Raw genomic sequence first — 21,651 nt, 5'->3', positions numbered from 1 at the left:
TTTAACAAAACACTAAGGGGCTCCAAGATACCCCACCCCAAGACCCTGAAAAGTAGGAGTAAAGTGCTACTACTTGCCCAGAAACACACTAAACTCGTAATAGAGGATTCTGCAAAGACCACAACAGACTGCAAAGCACTGAAGACGGATTCCTGGACCTGAGGACCTGCAAAGGAAGGGGACCAAGTCAAAGAGTCGTGAAAGTGTCCGGGGGGGCAGGAACCCACTAAACCCCGGGTGAAGGTGCAAAATGGCTACCTCCGGATTAAAGAAGCTGAAGATTCTGCAACAACGAAAGATGCTAGGAACGTCTTCTTTGTGCAGAAGATATCTCACGGAATGCTGGAGGATAGAGAGTTGTTTCTTTGGAGAAAGACTGCAAATAAACCTTGCTAGCTGCAAAGGTTGCAGTTGAAGAAAGAGGGTGCTGCCCGGGCCCAGGAAGGACCAACATGTCGCCACTTGCGAGAGGAGACAGAGGTGGCCCTCAGCAACACAGAGAGCCAATGCACAAGAAGGCAGCACCCGCAGAAGTCCTTGAACATGGGTTTGAGTAGACTGAGCACGGCGATCGTCTCAACACTACAAAAGAGGGTCGGACAAAGCCGGAGGTCACCTTAGGGAGGTGAGCAATGCAGGACAGAGTGCTGGGGACCTGGACTAGGCTGTGCATGAAGGATTCCTTGCAAACATGCACAGAAACCCTAGCCGCTGCAGTTCACGCGGTACACAGGATTACTGTCTGGAGAGTGGAGGCACAGACTTACCTCCTCCAAATTTGGACGGTTAGACTACTGGACAGTCTGGGTCACTTGGGTCCACCACCTGTGTTCCAGGGGCCACGCTCGTCAGGATGAGAGGAGTCCCAGAGTATCGGTGATGCTGAAGTTTGGTGCCTGCTGGAGCAGGGGGAAGATTCTGTCAACCCACAGGAGATTTCTTTGTGGCTTCCAGTACAGGATGAAGGCAGGCAGCCCCCAAAGCATGCACCACCAGGAAACAGTCGAGAAAGCCAGCAGGATTAGGCACTACAATGTCGCTGGTAGTCTTCTTGCTACTGTGTTGCAGTTTTTGCAGGTGTCCTGGAGCAGTCAGCGGTCGATCCTTGGCAGAAGTCGAAGAGAGAGGTGCAGAAGAACTCTGGTGAATTCTTGCAAGTTGTTATCTGAGGAAAAGCCCACTGGAGAGACCCTCAGAGGAGGATTGGCCACCTAGTCAGGTAAGCACCTATCAGGAGGGGTCTCTGATGTCACATGCTGTCCCTGACCACTCAGAGGCCTCAAGTGTGCCCTCACACCTCTGGATTCAAGATGGCAGAGGTCTGAGACACACTGGAGGAGCTCTGGGCAGCACCCCTGGGGTGGTGATGGACAGGGGAGTGGTCACTCCCCTTTCCTTCATCCAGTTTCACACCAGGGAGGGGACTGGGGGTTCCCTGATCCGGTGTAGACTGGCTTATGCAAGGAGGGCACCATCTGTGCCCTTCAAAGCATTTCCAGAGGTTGGGAGAGGCTACTCCTCCCCAGCCCTTAACACCTATTTCCAAAGGGAGAGGGTGTAACACCCTCTCTGAGGAAATTCTTTGTTCTGCCTTCCTGTGACTGGGATGCCCAGACTTCAGGAGGGAAGAACCCTGTCTGTGGGGTGGCAGCAATGGTAGCTGCAGAGAAAACCCCAGAGAGCTGGTTTGGCAGTACCCGGGGACCATAGTGGAGCCCCGGGGATGCATGGGATTGGCACCCCATTACTAGATATGGCATGGGAGGTCAATTCCATGATCTTAGACATGTTACATGGCCATATTTGGAGTTACCATTGTGAAGCTACATATCGGTATTGACCTATATGTAATGCACGCATGTAATGGTGTCCCCACACTCACATTGTCCGGGGAAATTGCCCTGAACTATATGGGGGCACCTGTGCTAGTGCAAGGGTGCCCTCACACTTAGTAACTTTGCACCTAACCTTCACTAAGTGAGGGTTAGACAAATAGGTGACTTATAAGTTACTTAAGTGCAATGTAAAATGGCTGTGAAATAACGTGTGCGTTATTTCACTCAGGCTGCAGCAGCAGTCCTGTGTAAGACTTGTCTGAGCTCCCTATGGGTGGCAAAAGAAGTGGTACAGCCCATAGGGATCTCCTGGAACCCCAATACCCTGGGTACCGAGGTACGATATACTAGGGAATTATAAGGGTGTTCCAGTGTGACAATTAGAATTGGTGAAAATGGTCGCTAGTGTATAGTGACAATTTTAAAGGCAGAGAGAGCATAAGCACTGAGGTTCTGATTAGCAGAGCCTCAGTGACACAGTTAGTCACTACACAGATACACACATTCAGGCCACAAACTATGAGCACTGGGGTCCTGGCTAGCAGGATCCCAGTGAGACGGGCAAAAACAACCTCACATACATGTAAAAATGGGGGTAGCATGCCAGGCAAGATGGTGCTTTCCTACAACTACTGAAGGCCAGAATTAGGTGTCTGGACCCGACAGGTAGAGCCCTCCTCTATTCAACTGGAAAAGTGTGTCAGATCACTGTGGCATGCTGCGTTCTCCACAACATTATCCTGCGGAGGAATATCCTGTACAACCCAGAGGAGGGGCAGCCTACAGTGCCACCGGGTGAGACTCGTGAAATGCAAAGTAGGGAGGACAGTGGTGAAGAGGAAGGAGCTGACTTATGGTAAGATCTCATCAATAACTACTTTTTTGCAGTGTAAGTATGTCAGGTGACATAGAGACTACGACTGTACATAGAACATTAGTTTTAGAATGTGTGGAGTTGAGTGTTTTAGCAACAACTGGGGAGCTAATACTCTGCAATATTCAGCCAAAGAGTTCTTGAAGGGTAGCCTTTGACATATCCCCCACCTTGATGTAGATACATTGTTTGTGTCAGTCTCAAAGCAATGTAATTTCCTTTACAAATGTGTGCCATAAGAATTGTGTAATGGGAATATTTCCAAACCTATACTCCTTGTTTTGTCTATGTACCGGTACCTTCACAACAACATCTTCACGTGGGCATTTCAGAGTTGTGATATTGGCAGGTATTTAATGCTGTTCTGACATAGGAAGTGGACATGGATTGTTCCAGGTAATGTAGGTCACAGATTAGGGGTGTATGAGACCTGTGCCAAGGCAGCTTGAATTTTGGGTGGAAGGCCAGAAGTGCACATTGTACCTGTTTATTGTGCTGTGATCATGTAACCATAAATTACGTTGTTATCAAGGGCAAGCAAGGTATTTGCCCTTCAGATAGGCTAAACAGTCTTCTTGTATGACCTGTATGTAGCTGTAGATGTATTTCATCATTGCAGGCCACAGTGCCTGTGCCTTAACACTGACATATGTTTGTGTCATACCACCAGATGCAAGGCCATTGGATTATAATGGACCTGCGAGCAGGGACTGTTGTACTGCCCTCGGTCTGCACCTTAGTTTATGCGATGTTGGATTACTTTGGTTTGGTATGTGATAAGGCTTAAACTGGTGTTACCATTCACTTTTCTGGTAACCTGTTCTACAGGACAATGTCCGACAAGGCCATTCCTTCTGTGGTCTGAGGGGCTGTACCTTGGTATGTGTAACTTGGCACAATATGAGTCAGACATTCTTGGCTATGACAGTGCTGACACATGTACAGCCTATGTGCTGTACAGTGAAATAAAACGTTTGATGGGACCAGACACTTGTAGCAATGTGTTTGTGTGTGTTGGTAGTGATCTCCAGAAGGACACTGTACCAGTAACAAATACCTCCTTGCATCTTGTGTCTTCCTTATTTGCTTCACATGGTCTTGCAACTCTACACAGCAAAATGTGTAATAGAAGAAAGCAGACAATGACTTTGTGACAGGTGGATTTATTGACATTGTTGTGCTTTGAAATTATATTATAAATTGATGGATTACACCCAGAACTGTGACTGGGGTGAATGTTGATTTGTTCTGCATTCCGTCCATCATCTGTTTTTAAAATTATATTGGGGCATAGTTAAAAAGTACAGTGAAGGGTTCAATCATGGTGGGTGAAATCATTGAAGTAAATGCCACACAATTGTAAATCCAAAGTCCAGTATATTCCTCCCATAGGAAATGGAAGGTGGTTGAAGGACGGTCAACAGAGGGAATATGTGGCACATAAAGGAGATCCTTTAGGAAGAGGTTACTTGCTGGCAGTGGTAGGTGTCTTTCTATCTGCACTTCCTAGAGTCTTTGCTGAATGTCCCAACTTGCATGGTGAGGGGATCTGCTGCTAATACTTCAGCTACAAATACATCAGCCACCAATTCACCAGATACCATCACACCCCCACTGACCCAGACACCACATCCAGCATATGCACAGACACCACCACAGCAGCCAGTGACACATCCACCATACCCACCACACACCCAGACATCAGTACAACACACACAGACACATCTACCACATCCACCACACCTGTAGGCACCACCGCAATACCTATAGACACACCCACCACATCCAGCATATCCGCAGACACCAACCCAAAAGACACACAAACATCCACCACATCCAGCATACCCACAGACACCCACAGCCACACCCCAACAGACACACACACATCCATCACTCCCACATCACCCAGCACCTCCACTTCACAGTCCCCAAGACAAGCAAATGCCCATACTCACACATGCAATAGACATCACCCAAACAGAAGCAGACCTCACACACCCAAGGCATCGACACCACACACAAGACAACAACTCCCTCAACCTCCAAATCCCTAACCCCTTCTGCAGACCCTAACCATTTTCCCAAGGAGAGTTTAAATTTTTTTGCTTGCCCTTCCCCTGTTCCCTCTACCCCCCAAACCCAAGAGGCCCACATTACAACCTATCCCTTCCACATCAAAGTCTTTCCCATCACACCTGCCCCCCTTGCAAGCACTTATATCCCACCCCATAAGAAGAAGCCCATCCCAATTCTGACCTTACCCCACCCAAGGATGATCCCTGAGGTACCTGCCTGTCTACTTGATGCCCCTGCCTGTGGAAGTTCCCTGGTAGTGATTGGAGTCAAGTGTGGGCACAGTGATGATCATGGACATGTAATTGGACTGGCCAATGGCCTTTGTTCTGAATAATTCTGAGTTGATAAACCCAAGTTGTTGTTTTTATCAGTATACATTTGTCCTGCAATTCCTTTTCTACCTTTAGGTTGCTCCTGTGTAACTTGTGTTGTATGCCTACAGTTGTGTGTGTTTCAGCCTGATTGCTGATCCATTTGTTTTTGTTTGCAGTATCTGACTTTGTGGGCATTGCTGGTGTCACTCAAGACAAAGGTAGATGTTGACTGTATGAATGTGTGGGTGTTAATTCAAATGGGGTGTCATTGCATTGTTTTATGTTTGGTATGGTAAGTATTTAATCTTGTGTTGTCCAGTGTCAGCATCTATGGTGTTAGACTTGACCCACTGCTATGGACTGCACATTCGTCACGTGTGGAAGCTGGAGTTTTGTTTGTAAACACATGGAGGGTGTTTAATTGTGCTAGCTCCCTTTGCATTTGACTGTGCATATGTCCATTTTGTTGTGTGTACCTTGCAGCTACTTCATCTAGATGTACGGCCCATACTGTTGCTGTTGGATTTACTTTCTCGACTTGCACGTCCTCATTATGCAGATAGACATGCCACTTGGCTCTACTATTGTTGGAAAATGGGTTATTGGTAAGGGCAGGCAGGTACCTACACTTAGCAATAGGCCACTAACCTCCACTTACGTCCAGTTAGGTCTCAGTAAATTAAACCCAGCTCAACCCTTGGTAGCTTGGCAACGAGCGACAAGGCTTAACTTAGGAGACAGAGGGGGTGATTCTAACCCTGGCGGTCGGTGATAAAGCGGCGGCCAACCCGCCAACAGGCTGGCGGTCCAAAAATTGGAATTCTGACCCTGGCGGGAACAGCCAACACAGCCCGCCACATTAACACTCCGACCGCCACGGCGGGACCGACAAACAGCGCGGCGGTCACCGCCAACAGACAGGCGGCAGACAATGTACCGCCCACACTATCATGACCCACCAATCCGCCTCCTTTTCCGGGGCGGGAGCCCCGCCGATAAAAACACGGCGGAAACAGACTACGAATGTGAAAACGCTCACCTCTACGCACTCCACGAGTACGGAGGACAGCATGGAACCCGAATTGAACATCATACCTGCTCTCGTCTACCTGCTCATCTACCACGAGTACGTGAAAAGAATTCAAATATCACAAAACAGTAATTAAATAAAACACAGGAAACAGTTTAAAAATCCAAAACTTATTGATAAAAATAGATTCTATTTGTATCTTTCAAATGACACAAAAACGAATAAAATCGGAAAAGGGGAACAGGAGATATGATTTTTTTAAGAATTATTGTTTTTTTTAGCACCTAAAAACAGAAAGCGCCAATTGGGTCATCTGGTTGCACCTCGACCGGGGCAAAGTCAAAAGTTTAAGGCCGACCGCGATGGAGCCCGCCTCGGCTACAGGCCACGGGAGGCCTCGGTCAAAAGTTTACCTTCGCAATTAGTCATTTTTCTGAAGATTTTCTTCAGCGGGACGAACCTGCCAGTCCAATCCAACTTCCTGGAGCCCTTCCCCGGATACGCGTCGTGGGAATCCTCGGTGGAGATTTTTACCTTCGATTTTTCGAGGTGAAAATCCTTTGACCGGGGTAAACCTGAAACTTGATCCGACGTCCTTGGAGCCCTCCTCGGATACGCTGGCTGGGATGTCCCGGTCAACTTTGTATGTTCAGACTTAGGGGGTTATTCTAACTTTGGAGGAGGTGTTAATCCGTCCCAAAAGTGACGGAAAAGTGACGGATTTACCACCAGCCGTATTACGAGTCCATTATATCCTATGGAACTCGTAATACGGCTGGTGGTATATCCGTCACTTTACCGTCACTTTTGGGACGGATTAACACTCCTCCAAAGTTAGAATAACCCCCTTAGTCTCTTTTTGGAGATTTTTCTTCACCGGGACGAACCTGCAAATCAGGCCAGGTGGCGGTTGAGGCAAAGTTTTCAGGCTAGAGTTGCCGCGGCGGGTCGGTCCCTCTATGGAGCTTTTTTTCAAAAGTTCTCCAAACTTCTCCTAACTTCTGGGTCTTCTCCCAGATGTTCTTTTAAGGTTCTTTTGGGGTCCACATCTCACCCCAAGGGTCCAGAAGCTCTGAGATGATCCTTGGGGGTGTGGACTACAACTCTCAGAATGCACCTGGCGCAAACTCCTTTTTGGCCACTGGGCAGTGGTCAGCTGGTTGATTTATTCAGGAGTTGGTGCAGGGGACTCTGGTTAGCAATTTTCCACCTGCAGCAAACAGGGAGTCCCTCCTTGAACCAGTTGAAGCCAGGCAAAGTCCTTCTTGTGGTGAAGCCCAAGTGTGCAGCTGGTGCAGTCCTTCTGAGTGCAGGTTCCAGGTGCAAACCAGGGGTCCAGCAGGGCATTCCTTCTTCTCCTTTGGTTCTTCCTTGTTGGAATCTGATGGGGATCTGAGGTGTGGGTGCAGGTCTGCCAGTTTTATCCTTGCTCCTGGGTGAAAAACAGGGGGGGTCCTGATTCTCCAATCAGGCGCAGGGTCCTTCCCCCTGTGATGACCACTTCCTGGGAAGTGTGGCAAAAATCAATCCCAGGAGGCAACATTCTTCAAAAATCCATCATGGCTGAAAAGGAGTTTTGGAGGTTACATCTGGCTGAGCCCACCCACTGGTGTGGCTAAAAATCATAAACACACCCCTCTCCTGTCCTCTCCTAATCTAATCAAGGGGGCACCTAGTTGTCTGGGTTGCAGGATGTGGGGGTGTTCCTGGGTCGCTCCAAATGTCCTTCTCTGCCTTTGAAGACCAGTTTGGCAGCCCTCCCCTTCCTGCCTCACCATCTGCTGAGGGGAGATTCCCTCCCACAGGCACATCCCTTTGTGTGAAGCCAGGCCACTTAACACCTCATCAAGGCAGCCTGGCCAATCAGGGCACAGCAGCAAAAACAATGCAGGGCTGATAGTGGCAACTTTTCAGGTAAAGTTTAAAACTTTTTACCTGAACAAGTTATATTAAATCCAACATCTGGAAGTTGTGGGATTTATTATAACAATTAATTTGATACCAAACTCTTTGTATCTGTCCTTTAAGAGGACTTTTAAAATTAAAATAAAGTCTCCCCATTCTAGCCTATGAAGGCCATTCACTACAATGAGGGAAAAACGAATTTGGATGTTTTTACCTCACCATGGCTTATAAAACTATGTTTATAAGGTTCATGCTTATAGTTACATGGCACCCAGCTCTCGGGGCACATAGGGCACACCTTAGGGGTGACTTATATGTAAAAATAAGGTAGTTTAAGACTTTGGAACTACTTTTAATTCCAAAGTCGAATTTGCATATAACTTTAATTTAAAAGCAGCCAGCAAGGCAAGCCTGCCTTTAAAATGACACTGGGCACCTCATCAGTGCACCTATGGGTGCACTACCTATGCTGTGGTCCCTAAACCTACATGCCCTACCATATACTAGGGACTTATAGGTAGGTTAACTTAGCCAATTATAATTAGCCTAATTTGCATATCCACTTTACACAGAGCACTGGCCTTGGGACTGGTAAGCAGTACCCAGGGCACAGCCAAGAGTCAGTCACCACCAGTACCTGTCCAAAAAGTGTGGGGGTGACCAGGGCAAAAAGGAGGACTTTCCTACAACTATTGTTTGTCCCTGAGATACATAAAGGGCCAATTCCTGTGCAAATGTAGTTTTAGGTGCATGTGCAAAGTGTAATGGTCCCAGGGCAACATCCTTCAATGAGTGCTCCTAATGCACCCATCCCTACTGTGCAGGGATTGTTTACGTAGTAAGCTTCGGCTATTTGTCTCTCAAACTATTGTGCATCCTATTGTCCTTCCATTGTGTTGCAAGTGGGTGATGTGTGTGTTCATTGCAGGGTTGTTTCATGGGAGGAGTGCTTGTGTTCTATGACACATCCACACATATGTATGTTCAGTCTGACGACAGTGCATTGCATGTGTGCAATGTGAGGGTGTCAGTTGTATTGGTAGATGTGATGTTGATGTGTTGTTGCTGTTGTGTGACACAAGGTTGTGTACACTTTGCTGTCTCTGTTATGGTCAGACCTGTGTTTTTGTGGAGTGTTGCAGTGCTACGTCAGTGACCTGCCCAAAGGGGGCATTTTGTTGCTGTGAATTTGTCATTCTTTGTGAATGACTAGGCCTGTGGACACAATGACACGTGTACTTGGTGCACATTGCGTGAACACAATATCATATGGATGACGGCTCAATGATCTATTGTTGAGATTAATGACACAGTTAGGTGTGTACCTACTTCTGTCTACGGTGGTGTGGATTCTGGGCACGTTGGATGAGCAGCAGCAGGGCGTGTGTGATGGGCTCCCTGATGGCACAGGCCTTGTAATGCTACCTGCAGGTGAGTTGCTTCTTTTTTGCTCTCCATTTCTACCAGCTTGATCATGGTGGTTGGACCGCAACATCACAGTGAGTCTGGCTGAAACTCTGGCCCGCCGGCCTGTTTATCCTGCCTCATCACAGCGGTGGTCTGCGCTCCCGGGGCTGCCGGTGGGACCGTGGCAGTCTTTGCTCTATTGCCCTAAAAGCATCGCAATACAGTAGTCCACCGCCAAGCTGATTGGGGTCAGACTGCCACCACCACCATGGCGGTGCACAGACCTCCAAACTCATAATCAGGCCCTGAGACCAAAGGTAGAAATTGTGACCAGGAGCAGGTGTGAAAAGAATCCACCTGATAAGAGAAATTAGTTTAGTTGGTCATTTTGAGCTGTTCTTACCAATGAATTCAGAGGGACCTTGTACAGTGACTAATCAATTTTGAGAGGCGTTTGAGTGATCCAGACAGCAGTCTTGCTCTGCTGGAGGATTTTGGCCTAAATTTTAGAGACAAAGCTGGAAAGCATAATTTTTGGGATGACCCGCTTGAGGTATCAAACCTCCGCCTCATCGCAGTTGGTGGAAATAAAAGCTTAAGTCTCAGTGAACAGCAAAGGCTGACAACTGTCTGTACTTTTTCTTTGCATTTTGTGCTCTAAAGCTTTTCAAATTCGAGACGTCTCTTTCCCTTATTGGATTTTTGTTATTTTGCTGTCATTTGTCCTAATACACTTTTCTCTATTTTTAAAAATTGGTTGTGGGATTTTTAGGTGTTGTTTGTTCCCTTTGTAATTGTTTTGGTACTGCTAAATAATGTAGACACCTTTCCTTAAATAAAGCTGTCCCTTCTAAGCCCTGGTTACCAGGGTTTATCTATTCTGTTGGACCTAACAAGAATTCCCCTAATTATAATATTTTTTTTATACCAGCCAATATACCATAGAAATTAGTATTGATCCCTGCTCCAGTAGGAACAGTGCAGCCTGAGTTGCCTGGCCAGGAATTTGGTTTAGATCTACTTAGGTATTGTTAATGAGTTATAGCTAGTGTTTAGTGCCACAGTGAACACATGAGTCTTGTCTATGCATATCAGCTGCATTTAAGGTGTCTACAAAAAGTTGATGGTGTTCCGCTTTATACATCATTCAGAACTGTTAATACATGTGACAAACATGAACAAGCATTTTGTAATTTTTACCTCCTGATAGATGAATCAGGACTGTTAAATATTAATGTAAATTATTTTTTATGTTTATTTTTAAGAGTAGTGCAAATAAGTATTTTATTATTTTAAATAAATTGAAATAAAAAAATCTGAAGTTTACATTACAAAATAAATTCCCACCTAAAGTTAAAAAAAAATTATTTTTATTATGCATACAAGCATCAGACATTAGTGATTCCCTTGGTATATTTGAGTATCAAACAAGGTAGCAAATATCTGAGAAGCAAACATTCTCATGGTAAACTTGAAATTGCCTTCTGGGGAAATATATTTGTTGATTCCAAACACACTTCTAATCACTCGACCAGCAAACGAGTGGCAGTTATACACATTTTCTCTACATTTTACCATTTTACCCTTAACAGTATAGAAGTAGGAGTGAAAATCAGCAGACCTCAATTTCCCCCGAGATTCAACTGTTTCTTGCCGTAAACTCCACTCTTTAGCTTCATCTTTCACCTTTGTCCTATGTACTGAATTGTTAACAGAAGGGCACAAGTTGAAGACAGTGAAACATTTATTTTTTGTGAACTTTAACTCTTGACATAATCATACATAGGCCCTCATTATGATAATGGCCGTAAAAAACGCCTACCGCTGTGGCGACGGGTGCAAAAACACCCTCACCGCGGCTACCAGCTGTCATTTGGATTATGACCACAGTCGGATTTCCACCAGAAGGATGGCGGGAATCCAGCTGTGGCCATGCCGGCGGATGGTGGTAAGGTGGCGCTGCTGCCAACAGCAGCGCCACACCAGTAGACCACCGCAGATCATATCATGACCCATGATACGGCCTGGCGGTTTTCTGCTGGCGGACGCTGCTCCTGGCAGCAGCGCCCCTTCCCGTCTCTTGCCGGAGGATCCCCTGACATCATGTAAGTTGGGTGCTCCGACAGGGGAGGGGTTGGGGGGTGTTGTATGTGTGTGTGGGTGTGTGTGTGATTGTCTGTGCGTGCGTGTATGCGGGTGTGTGATGCGTGTTGTCTGTGTGTGAATGTATGGATGTGTGAGTGCGTGTATGTTGTGTTTTCTGAATGCGTGTGCGCATGAATGTATGTCAGTGTATGTGGATATGTGTGTGAATGGATGTATACATGCGTGGATGAATGTGGGTATGAGTGTATGTATGTATGTGTTGGTGTATATATGAAGGTGCATGCATGTCGTGGGGGGTCCGGAGAAGGAGGGGGGGATGTGGTGGGGAAACCTGGGGAGGGTGAAGGGGTCAGTGACATGGAAGAAATTCCCTGTCTCTGATAGTGCCTACAGCCATGGTTTTCATGTCAGTAAGGAAGCCACGAAAACCATGGCGGTAGGCAGGGTCATAATCTCGCGGGCAGGCTAGTGATGGCCACTGGGCTGGAGACTGAAGTCTCCATCCCGGTGGTCGTTACCGCCATGGCGTACAGAGTGGTACATTGGCGGGTTGGCTTCAGCCAACCAGCCAATGTCATAATGTGGCGGTATGAACCGCCAGCCTGTTGGTGGTACTACCGCCACATTACCACCAACCGTCTGGGTCATAGTGACCCCCTTAATGTTCTTATGATGACTAATAGTGTAAAGTTGTAGAAACTAAAACAATGACCTGGCTCCTAAAATAGATTAACAGGAATGTTTTGTCCTATAGGTGTTCTGTTCATCTCGTTCTGGTCCCATGTCCTTCAGTGACTTGGCCACTATTTGGTGCTCTAAATCCTTCAGTAGGGGGACATTAAACACTGTAGTTGTACAGGGATTACTTAGGCTAAATACCTTCACAATGATATCCCATTAAAGTATTTTTTCTTCACAATAAAAAGTGGAATAAACTTGAAATTCTTGCCACCACAGATGCATCTTTCTCTGGTAGACTTGACACGCTATATCTGTCCTACTGATGTCAAATAAATGACTAATCCCAAGTTTTCTTGGATCCTCTTGGTCCTCAGGACAGGATCTAAGGCACTAGGGGGCATATTTACATTTGTTTTGCTCTGAACTTGTGTTATTTTTTAAACGTAAATTTGGTGCAAAACGAACCCCATATTTATACTTTGGCGCTAGACCTGTCTGGTGCCAAATTTATGGAGTTAAAGTAATTTTTGGGATGTGGAAATCTACTTTGCGTCAATGAGATGCAAAGTAGGCGTTCCCGTGCAACAAATGGCTCTATGGCCTGAGCGCCATAGTGCATAAAATCATGCACGGGAGGGAGGAGGAGTCAGAAAATGGTGCAAAGCTTGCTTTGCGCAATTTTGTAACGCTTGGGTCAGGGCAGGCGTTACAATGGAACACCATGGAAAAAGCCCACAGGTGCCCTCCCCAGTCCCCAGAGACACCCCCACCCACACCAGAGGGACAGTGGAGGATGGACGTCCCCATCCCAGGTAAGTATAGGTAAGTACAGGTAAGTATTTTTTTTTAAGTGCCATTGGGGGCCCTGAAATGGGCCCCCCTACATGGCACTGGGTGCAATGGCCATGCCCAGGGGACCCTGGTCACCTGTACCGGCCACTGGGGTGGTGGGCATGACTCCTGTCTTTTCTAAGACAGGAGTCATGTGGTATGGATGGATTTGTGACAGAAAACGGCTCTAGGCAGGTTAGAGTATTTTTTTTAATTCTAACCTGCCTAACGTCATTTTTTGGTGCGAAACCCCCTGCTTCCATACCGCCAGCCCCACTCGACTAACATCAGTTTTATTGAAGTTAGCCTACCCGTTGCACCGGCTTGCACCATTCCATAAGTATGATGCCCGGCTGGTGCACAGAAATGGTGCAAGCCGGTGCTAAACTTTTTGGTGCAAAACTGCATTAGTGCAGTTTTGCACCAAAAAGTATAAATCAGGGCCTAGGTTTCCCTCAACTGAGGACTCTCTCAAGGGGTAGTGCAGTCCACTGACAGCCTGGCAAACTGGAATTTCTTCTTAGAATGGGATCCATCGGCCTTCTGTGTCCTTGTATCAATAAACAAGAGGCTAACACAAGGAGCCTTTAAGAGCAATTCAAATCCTTGGATGCCAGTGGAACATCATACTTCCTTCTGGCTTCATTCCAGTTCCAGGATTGTACTGAGGAAGTGGTAGTGACATGTCATTCTTGTCCTGTGACATATCCAGTGACTCGTCCATCCTGGAAACATTACCACAAAAAGTTAACCTAGACGTAGCAGATATCTGAGCAGTTAACATTCTTGAGGTAAAATGTAAACTGCCTTTTGAACAAATTTATAACTGCCTAGATTAAGTATACATCTGATCTAATCACTTGAATTTTAAACCAATGGCAGGTGTTTATATTTCTTTCACATTTTACCCTTCATAGTACAGCATTATAAGAGCTGATCTGCAGACCTGAGTTTTTTCTAAGATTCAACCAGTAATGTTCCCATGTAAACCACTTTCTTACCCCTTGGCTTGATAAATTAGATTGTGAATGTAAGGGGACAAGGGTAAGGCATTGCAATTTATTTTTTATGTGACATTTAACTCGAAACATAATGATATTCATGGCTACTGTGATGAGCATTGGATGAGTTTTTCAATGTAAAAACATGGTTTCAACGTGTTGAAAGTTTTTGTGATCTGCTCCTATTTGCATGTTGAAATAGAATGTATCAGTGGGTTACATGTGTGGGAAATTATTCACAAATGGGAACATCTTCCTTTGGGAACTGTGTTTGGCCTTGTTGCATGGAACTTGTCTTCCCTGTATCCAAGTCACTCAAATGGAGAGGGACTACTTTTATAACAAAATGTTGACATATTGGGAATACAAACACAAAGAAGGAGTTATTCTTTCTCTTACAGTCCTCCATACCTGCAGTCGCAGTCATTCATAGAAGGTCACAGGAAAGTGACCTGCCTCGACATAGTCACTGAGGAAGGAATTGTTGTGATCCTTTGTGAATATATATTTTGCAATGCATCTGAGTAATACATCCGTCTCATAGCGAAGTTCTCATCAGGTTAAAAATTTGCACCATATGCTAACAACCTCCCCAATGATATATCAGGCCCAAAATGTTTAAAAGATTATTTTTTAAGTTTTTTCATTGTGCTTTGTCAGGCTTTAAGCGTGCAATAATATCTGAGAAAACAAATATCATTTCTGGTTTTCTTTAGTAGATTAATGAATATTCTCAATCAACATTTTTCCCAAGCTCTGCAACAATATGTATTATGTTGATAATAGATAGTTATACATTTGATTATAGGGATGCTGTTCTAACTTAGATTTCTGTTTTTTAATATAGTGCTCAATGTTATTGACTGCAAAGGGAACACACCCATGCACTGGGCAGTGGAGAGTGACCAGGTAGAGAGTGTTAGGTTTCTCCTATGCAGAGGAGCCAATCCAAACATTTTGAATTGCTATCTGATGTCACCTCTACACAACTCCATACAGTTTTTTCGCAACAAATTGGTGGAGGTGAGTTGTCATGGTATATGAATATCCAATCATTGTATTTATCAGCATGGCACTAAACATATACGCCAATAATCATATAAATGAGAGTAATTAAATATCTGGTTCTGATGGCACGCTTAGAAGCCATGTGTTGGATGTACATATTGGTTGATGTCATTGTGGATACAAATGCAAACTGAATTCAAAGTTTGACAAGATCTGATGTTAAAATTTCAGATTACACTAACTAGGCACTTCCTCAGTGGTTTCTTTTTCTGCCATAGTCTGCTTCTTCTATTTTCTTGCACCCAGGGAGTTACACATGTCCTGCAACCCTTGTGGTGTGGGGGGTGGAAACACTCCCAGGAGACCCCAATCATTCAGGGGGCCCTCATTCAGCCCAAGGCAATGAATATATGTGAGATATGAGAAAGTCCGTGACTCCTCATTACATTCTGCAAGTGGGGCCCATCGTTTCCTGTTAAGCTACTTATTGCGCCCTTTGTACTGCTGACTGCTAAGATATTTTTTCCTTATTACATATTCCAACTGGCATTCTAAATATTCCTTTTAGGTTTAATTTAACATACTAATTTATTTTTTCGTGCCTCACAATCAGTGCCTACATGTTTCCTTTCTTATCACTGTGTTTACAAACCAAATACAGCACATACAGTGCCTGAGTCACAAAGGTAAACTAACATTTTTGGTGTAAGTTTACTATTATTTTTTTACTATTCACAAAGATAATTTAAGAGTATAATATTTAAGACTGCTGCATCTCCACATTGGGGGTGGAGCTTCAGCAATAGAGGTGAAATCTGCACTCACCGCCCTGATTCCGCAGACTACCCAAGTGCAGAGACTATCAATTCATAAATATACTACATAACTTATCTTTGTGAATGATAAAAAATAGTAAACTTACCCCAAAAGTGTAAGTTTACCTTTGTGAGTCAGGCCCACAGTTTATATTGAAGGTATTGCTCTTGCAAATGAGCCTATCACATTGGATACTTGGTTATTCCTAATTGTGTTTTTCGCTATCTCCTTTTCTTTGCATGGTTTATAACTGATCTCTCCTTTAAATGACTGTTTAGAGTATTTGTTTTTTTATTTTATTTATGAATATGCTGTTATTAATGTAGATAATTTGTGCTGATGTATTATGTTTTCCTATTTTGCTTCTTAGGTGCTTGTTAATCACATCTCTACTGATATTAACCTGAGAGGAGAGCTTGGGAATACGCCAGTTATTCAAGCATGTGCAATCAATAACCCCGAAGCCTTAGAAATTCTGGTTTGTATATTTAAGCATAGATCTAATTTCTCTAAAGTGTCTCATGCATATTGAAATGAATTTTCAAGCAAAATAACGAGTCACCTATGTGAGTTATTCACATACTTAAAAGTAATAAACACAGTTAACTTCAGTTAGATGTGGTACAGCTAGAAAGCAGTTCTCCAGAGTAATGGGTTTTGAATCCAAGCAGCAAAAAACAACAAGTCAACGTTACAAATACCATGAAATTCTCAGACATATTAAGAAAAATAAAGGAAATAAAATACTTTGCTAAAAAGACACAAAACAGTTTTAGAATGGATTATGGGAACCAGCAATACAATTTCATGGTAATATTTTAAGGAACAAAGCACCAGAAGTAAACTGACAAAGTTTCAATCTGATTCAATCTTCACAGTAGAGTGGGACCCAGGTGCGATTTCAGGCCAGCCGTGATATAACTGATTCCTATAAGCATAGCAAGTTTTCACCATGAAAAATTGTTACTTTTCAAATCAAATCAAATCAAATCAAATCAATGTTTATAAAGTGCAGCTACTCACCCGTAAGGGTCTCAAGGCGCTGAGGGGGGTTGTCCTCTGAGCTTCAGTTGAAGAGCTAGGTCTTAAGGTCCTTCCTGAACTGATGCAGTGATGGTGATTGTCTGAGGTGCAGGGACAGGGTGTTCTACCTCTTTGCCACTTGGAGGGCGAAGGATCTTCCATCAGCCGAGGTCTTCCATATGTAGGGTATGCTGGCTAGTGTTTGTTGAATGGAGCAGAGAGGTCTGGACGGGGAGTAGAAGATGATGCAGTGGTTGAGGTAGGTGGGCCCTAGGTTGTGGAGGGCCTTGTATGCATGTACAAGGAGTTTGAAGTTAATCCTTTTCTCGATGGGAAGCCATTGGAGGACTCTTAGGTGATTAGAGATGTGTTGGGGGCAGGAAAGTCCAGGATGCATCTGATGGAGAAGTTTTGGATGTGCTGTAGTTTCTTCAGGTTCTTCTGGGTGGTTCTGGTGTAGAGGGCATTGCCATAGTCGAGTCTGCTGGTAACCAGGACATGGGTCACAGTTCTGCATTAGTCCTTTGGGATCCATTTGTAGATCTTACAGAGCAGTTGGAGAGTGTGAAAACGGGAGGATGCGACTGAATTGACTTGTGGGGTCATGGTAAGTGATGAGTCCCGGATGAAGCCGTGACTGCGTGCGTGGTCTCTAGGGGTGGGGGGTGCTGAGGGTGGATGGCCACCAGGAGTTGTTCCAGGCTGATGTGGAGGGTCCCAGGATGAGGATCTCAGTCTTATCAAAGTTTAGCTTGAGGTAGCTCTCCTTCACCCAGGCGATGATGGCTTCCATCCCATTGTGGAAATTCTTCTTTGTACTTGTGGGGTTTTCAGTCAGAGAGATGATCAGCTGGCTGTCGTCGGCATAGGAGATGATGTTCAGCCTGCGGTTGCTGACGATGGATGTAGCAGGGTCATGTAGATGTTGAAAAGTGTGGTGCTCAGGGAGGAGCCCTTTGAAACTCTGCAGCTGATCTCCAGAGGCTCTGACAGGTAAGGCGGGAGTCTGACTCTCTGGGTTCTGCCAAACAAGAAGGACCGTATCCATTGTAGGCCTTTCTGCAAACCCTGGCTGCATGGATTCTGGAGCAGAGGGTGAGATGTGAAACTGTGTTAAAGGCGGCCGATAGGTCCATTAAGATGAGGGCTGCTTTGTGGCCGTGGTGAAGGAGTGAGTGCATGTCAACTGTAGCGGCAAGGAGGGAGGTCTCCATGCAGTGGTTGCACCTGAATCCTGATTAGGAGATGTCCATGATGTTGCTGTCTTCGATGTGCTTGCAGAACTGAGTGCCTTTTCAATGACCTTGGCTGGGAAAGGCAGCAGAGAGATGGGGCGGTAATTCTTGAGGTCCAGAGGGTGAGCTGTGGGCTTTATCAGGAGCAGGCAGATCTCGGTGTACTTTTAGCCCTCTGGGAAGGTGGCTGTATCTGTGGAGCAATTGAGGGTGTGGCGGAGCCTGGGTGCGATGGAGGTGTTCGCTGTGTTGAAAATGTGGTGAGGACAGGAGTACGGAGAGGCTCCGGAGTGGATGCTGTGGGTCGCATCCGTGGTGAAGGTGGTCCAGCTGTGCAGGATTTGTGATGGTTTGGGGTGTCAGAACTGCAGGTAATAGGGGGGCTCAGAGGGTCTTGGGGTCTGCAGCTGTCATATATGTCTTTGATTTTCTGGTGGAAGAAGGGAGCTGGTCTGTCGCAGAGGTCTTGAGATGGAGGGATGTTTGCTGTTTCTGATTGAAGTTTGACAAACTCCTTCACCATGGCGAAGAGCTCCTTTTTGTTGTGAATGGTGGTGAAGATAGAGTCCTGCAGGGCAACTTTCCTGCTGACTCTGATGAGGTGGTGGTGGGATTATGTGGCAGCTCTGAAGGCCTCAAAGTTTTCGGAGGACTTGTTTCTTCATTTTTTTTCTAGCCATCTGCAGGTGAGCTTGGAGTGTGGGGGAGAACCAGCTGGCTTTCGTGAGGTGGTGTTTGCCTGAGGTGTTGTGGAGTGGTGCTAGGGTGTTGGCACATTCGGAGATCCATTTGTGGAAGTTCCGTGCTGAGATGTTAGTGTCTGCAGTGAGGGACGGGGAGACTTGCTGTGGGTGTTGGTGAGCTGTCCCTTAGTGATCTGGTTCCATTTTCTGGTTGGGGCCTGGGCCTGAAGTGTGTGGAGGTCGATGGTCGGTGAGGTGATGGTTAAATGGATTAAATGATGGTCAGACCAGTGAAGCGTGGAGGTGTTTTCGATGATGATGTTATTGCTGGTGGAAAAGATAGCATTGTGTGTATGTCCAGTGATATGTGTTGGCAAGGTGACCAGTTGCTTTAGTCCTATTGTGGCAAGGTTATCGAGCAGGGAACCTGTGTTGGTGTTGATACAACTGTCAATGTGGTAGTTGACATCGCCAAGGAAGAAGTAGTTTAAGGAGGCAAGGTCATGAGGAGCGATGATGTCGATGATGGAGTTGCTGAAGGCTGGGCGTGGGCAGGGTGGTCTGTGAGGGTGCCGATGATGGTAGACTTGGGTGTTGCATGAATCTGGAAATGGAGGTGCTCCATCAGTGGGGATTGTTCTTCTGCATTGGTTGTCAAGCGGAGGGTGGATTTGTGTACAATGTCCAGGACCCCACCTGGGCGAGACAGCCGGTCTTTGAAAAACAGTTTGTGGTCCCTGGGGATGGTGACAGAGCGTGGGGAGAGTAAAAGGCTGAAAGGAGAGAGAAAGAGACAAGAATGAAAACAGAGGAAAAAATAAATAATGATGACAGAAAATAATTGCAAAAATAAAAGAGACAGCAGATACTTACACTCAGATGGCCAATAGGCTGCCAGGGATGAGGAGCAGACGGGAGCCTGTGAGAGGAGATGGGCCTCGAACTGAAAGTCAGCAGGCCCTCAGTTTGCTCACAGCAGAAGCAGCAGCAGCAGCAAACAGGTGAAGCTGCAAAGAGGAGGGTGAGCAGACACTAACCAGGAGGTCAAAGGAGTAGCCCTCTTACTGTGCAGGTGCTGCCATTAAGAAGGTAAGGAAGGCGAGGGTCGAGTCTGTTGGTAGGCGGGAGGGTGGGAAAGCGCTTTGCGGTAGAGAAGGGGTGGGGCCGCAGGGGCAGCAGCGGCAGGGAACAGCGCAGGGAGAGTAAAAGGCTGAAAGAAGAGAGAAAGAGACAAGAATGAAAAGAAAGAAAAAAATAAATAAATATGACAAAGAATAGCAAAAACAAAAGAGGCAGTAGATACTTAATCTCAGATCATTACTAGGCCACCAGGGATGAGGCGCAGGCAGGAGCCTGCGGGTGGAGGTGGTTCTCAAACTGAGAGTCAGACAGGCCCTCAGTTCGCTCGCAGCAGCGGCAGCAGCAGCAAACAAGTGGATCTGCACAGAGGAGGGTTTGAGCAGACGCTGACCAGGAAGGTCGTTCTCAAAATCATTCAGCAGGACAAGATAGAATGCTGAAGCTAGTGAAAGCTAGTGAAAGTCCCTTGAAGTGAAATGCCTTATCACAGAGCTCCCTCTTTCATAATTCTCCACTATGAGGTTTGGCACCAAAAACAAGCCTCTGATTCTAAGGCCCCCCCACTATGGAAATGAGAGAACAGCTCCTCTGTTTTCTAGGAACAGATTGCCTTCCTTCTCTAGCATCCATTTTTACTACAAGTGACATATCAACATGTCCCTGCATTTGCCAGCATACATCTCTGCAGGAAGTGACATCACTGGCTTGCTGCAAAACCGTCTTTGAAAGCAAAAACCAGAGAAGCAGATTTAATTCCCCAGCATCCATTTCCATAGGGAGTGACATCACTGCAGTTCACACCATCCATCTGTAATGAAATAACAGCCCTGGTTTTCCTTCAAAATTATACTGAAAAGAAAGCTAGACAAGCACACCATCTCTGGTGGTTCTCTGCACTACATAGCCAGGACACCATCAGACTGCCAACTAAAATGTGTAAAAATAAAGCCCAAGTTAACAGGTATTTTCCATCTATGCCCCCGGAATATGAAGCAACATTCCTGTAGCCATCAGGACTGCCCCAAAGCTGCTCCAATTTAGGAAAAAGTTGAAGATTAAACCTCTTTAAAGAAAATAACATCACCATGCATTACCTATCCATAACTCAGCTTTATTTCCTGTTACTTGCTGACTTTAAGCTTCCCTTTGACCATGTGGAGTGCTCCACTGCCTACTGGCTAGCTTTACAGGATAGAAATACCATATACATACATACATACTTCATTCCCTGGCATTCATTTCTACAGGAGGTGACATTACTTCCTACATTCCCACTTTCTCAGTCCACTCACATCCTATCACCAGGCCCTAGCAGCCAGAAAAGGGTAGACACAGAACAAGATATCTCCTTTTAAGGCCTGTTCAAGCCAGAAAGGGCCTTTGGCTAAAATCTCTGTCCACTGCAACCTGCAAGAGTTCATCATGTGCCTCGCTTAGCGCAGCACTCTCAAAATCCTAACAATCACACCCAGACTAGGCACCAAACACATAACTCACACAACATCCTCACAACATGTAGACCCAACCACATATTCTTCCAACTAACCACCACACACCTTCTAACTATCAGACACACACTCCATCTCATGCTCATCAATGCACATACTGCACTGCTCCATGCTCCAGAAATTACAAACCTTATCACCTATCAAAACTTTAACACACTCCAACCCAGAACCATGGCTCACACTGACATCTTTGCACATCCTAGGTATTCTTCTTCCCTCATGCTAAAGCATGTTGAAT

The 21,651-nt window shown here is 45.6% G+C and overlaps 1 protein-coding gene across 1 annotated transcript in view; it reads left to right on the top strand.

Moving 5' to 3' along the window:
- Nucleotides 1-21,651, top strand: part of TRPA1 (transient receptor potential cation channel subfamily A member 1) — a 1,042,932-nt gene that overhangs the window by 170,463 nt on the left and 850,818 nt on the right. The window contains exons 5-6 of the mRNA XM_069220348.1: nucleotides 14,908-15,083; nucleotides 16,255-16,362. Of these exons, the coding sequence (XP_069076449.1) occupies nucleotides 14,908-15,083; nucleotides 16,255-16,362 (284 nt within the window). The remainder of the gene's footprint in view (nucleotides 1-14,907; nucleotides 15,084-16,254; nucleotides 16,363-21,651) is intronic.

Source organism: Pleurodeles waltl, chromosome 2_2 (genome assembly GCF_031143425.1).
Source record: "Pleurodeles waltl isolate 20211129_DDA chromosome 2_2, aPleWal1.hap1.20221129, whole genome shotgun sequence".
Lineage (NCBI taxonomy): Eukaryota > Metazoa > Chordata > Amphibia > Caudata > Salamandridae > Pleurodeles > Pleurodeles waltl.
This window is presented reverse-complemented; position numbering and strand designations above follow the sequence as displayed.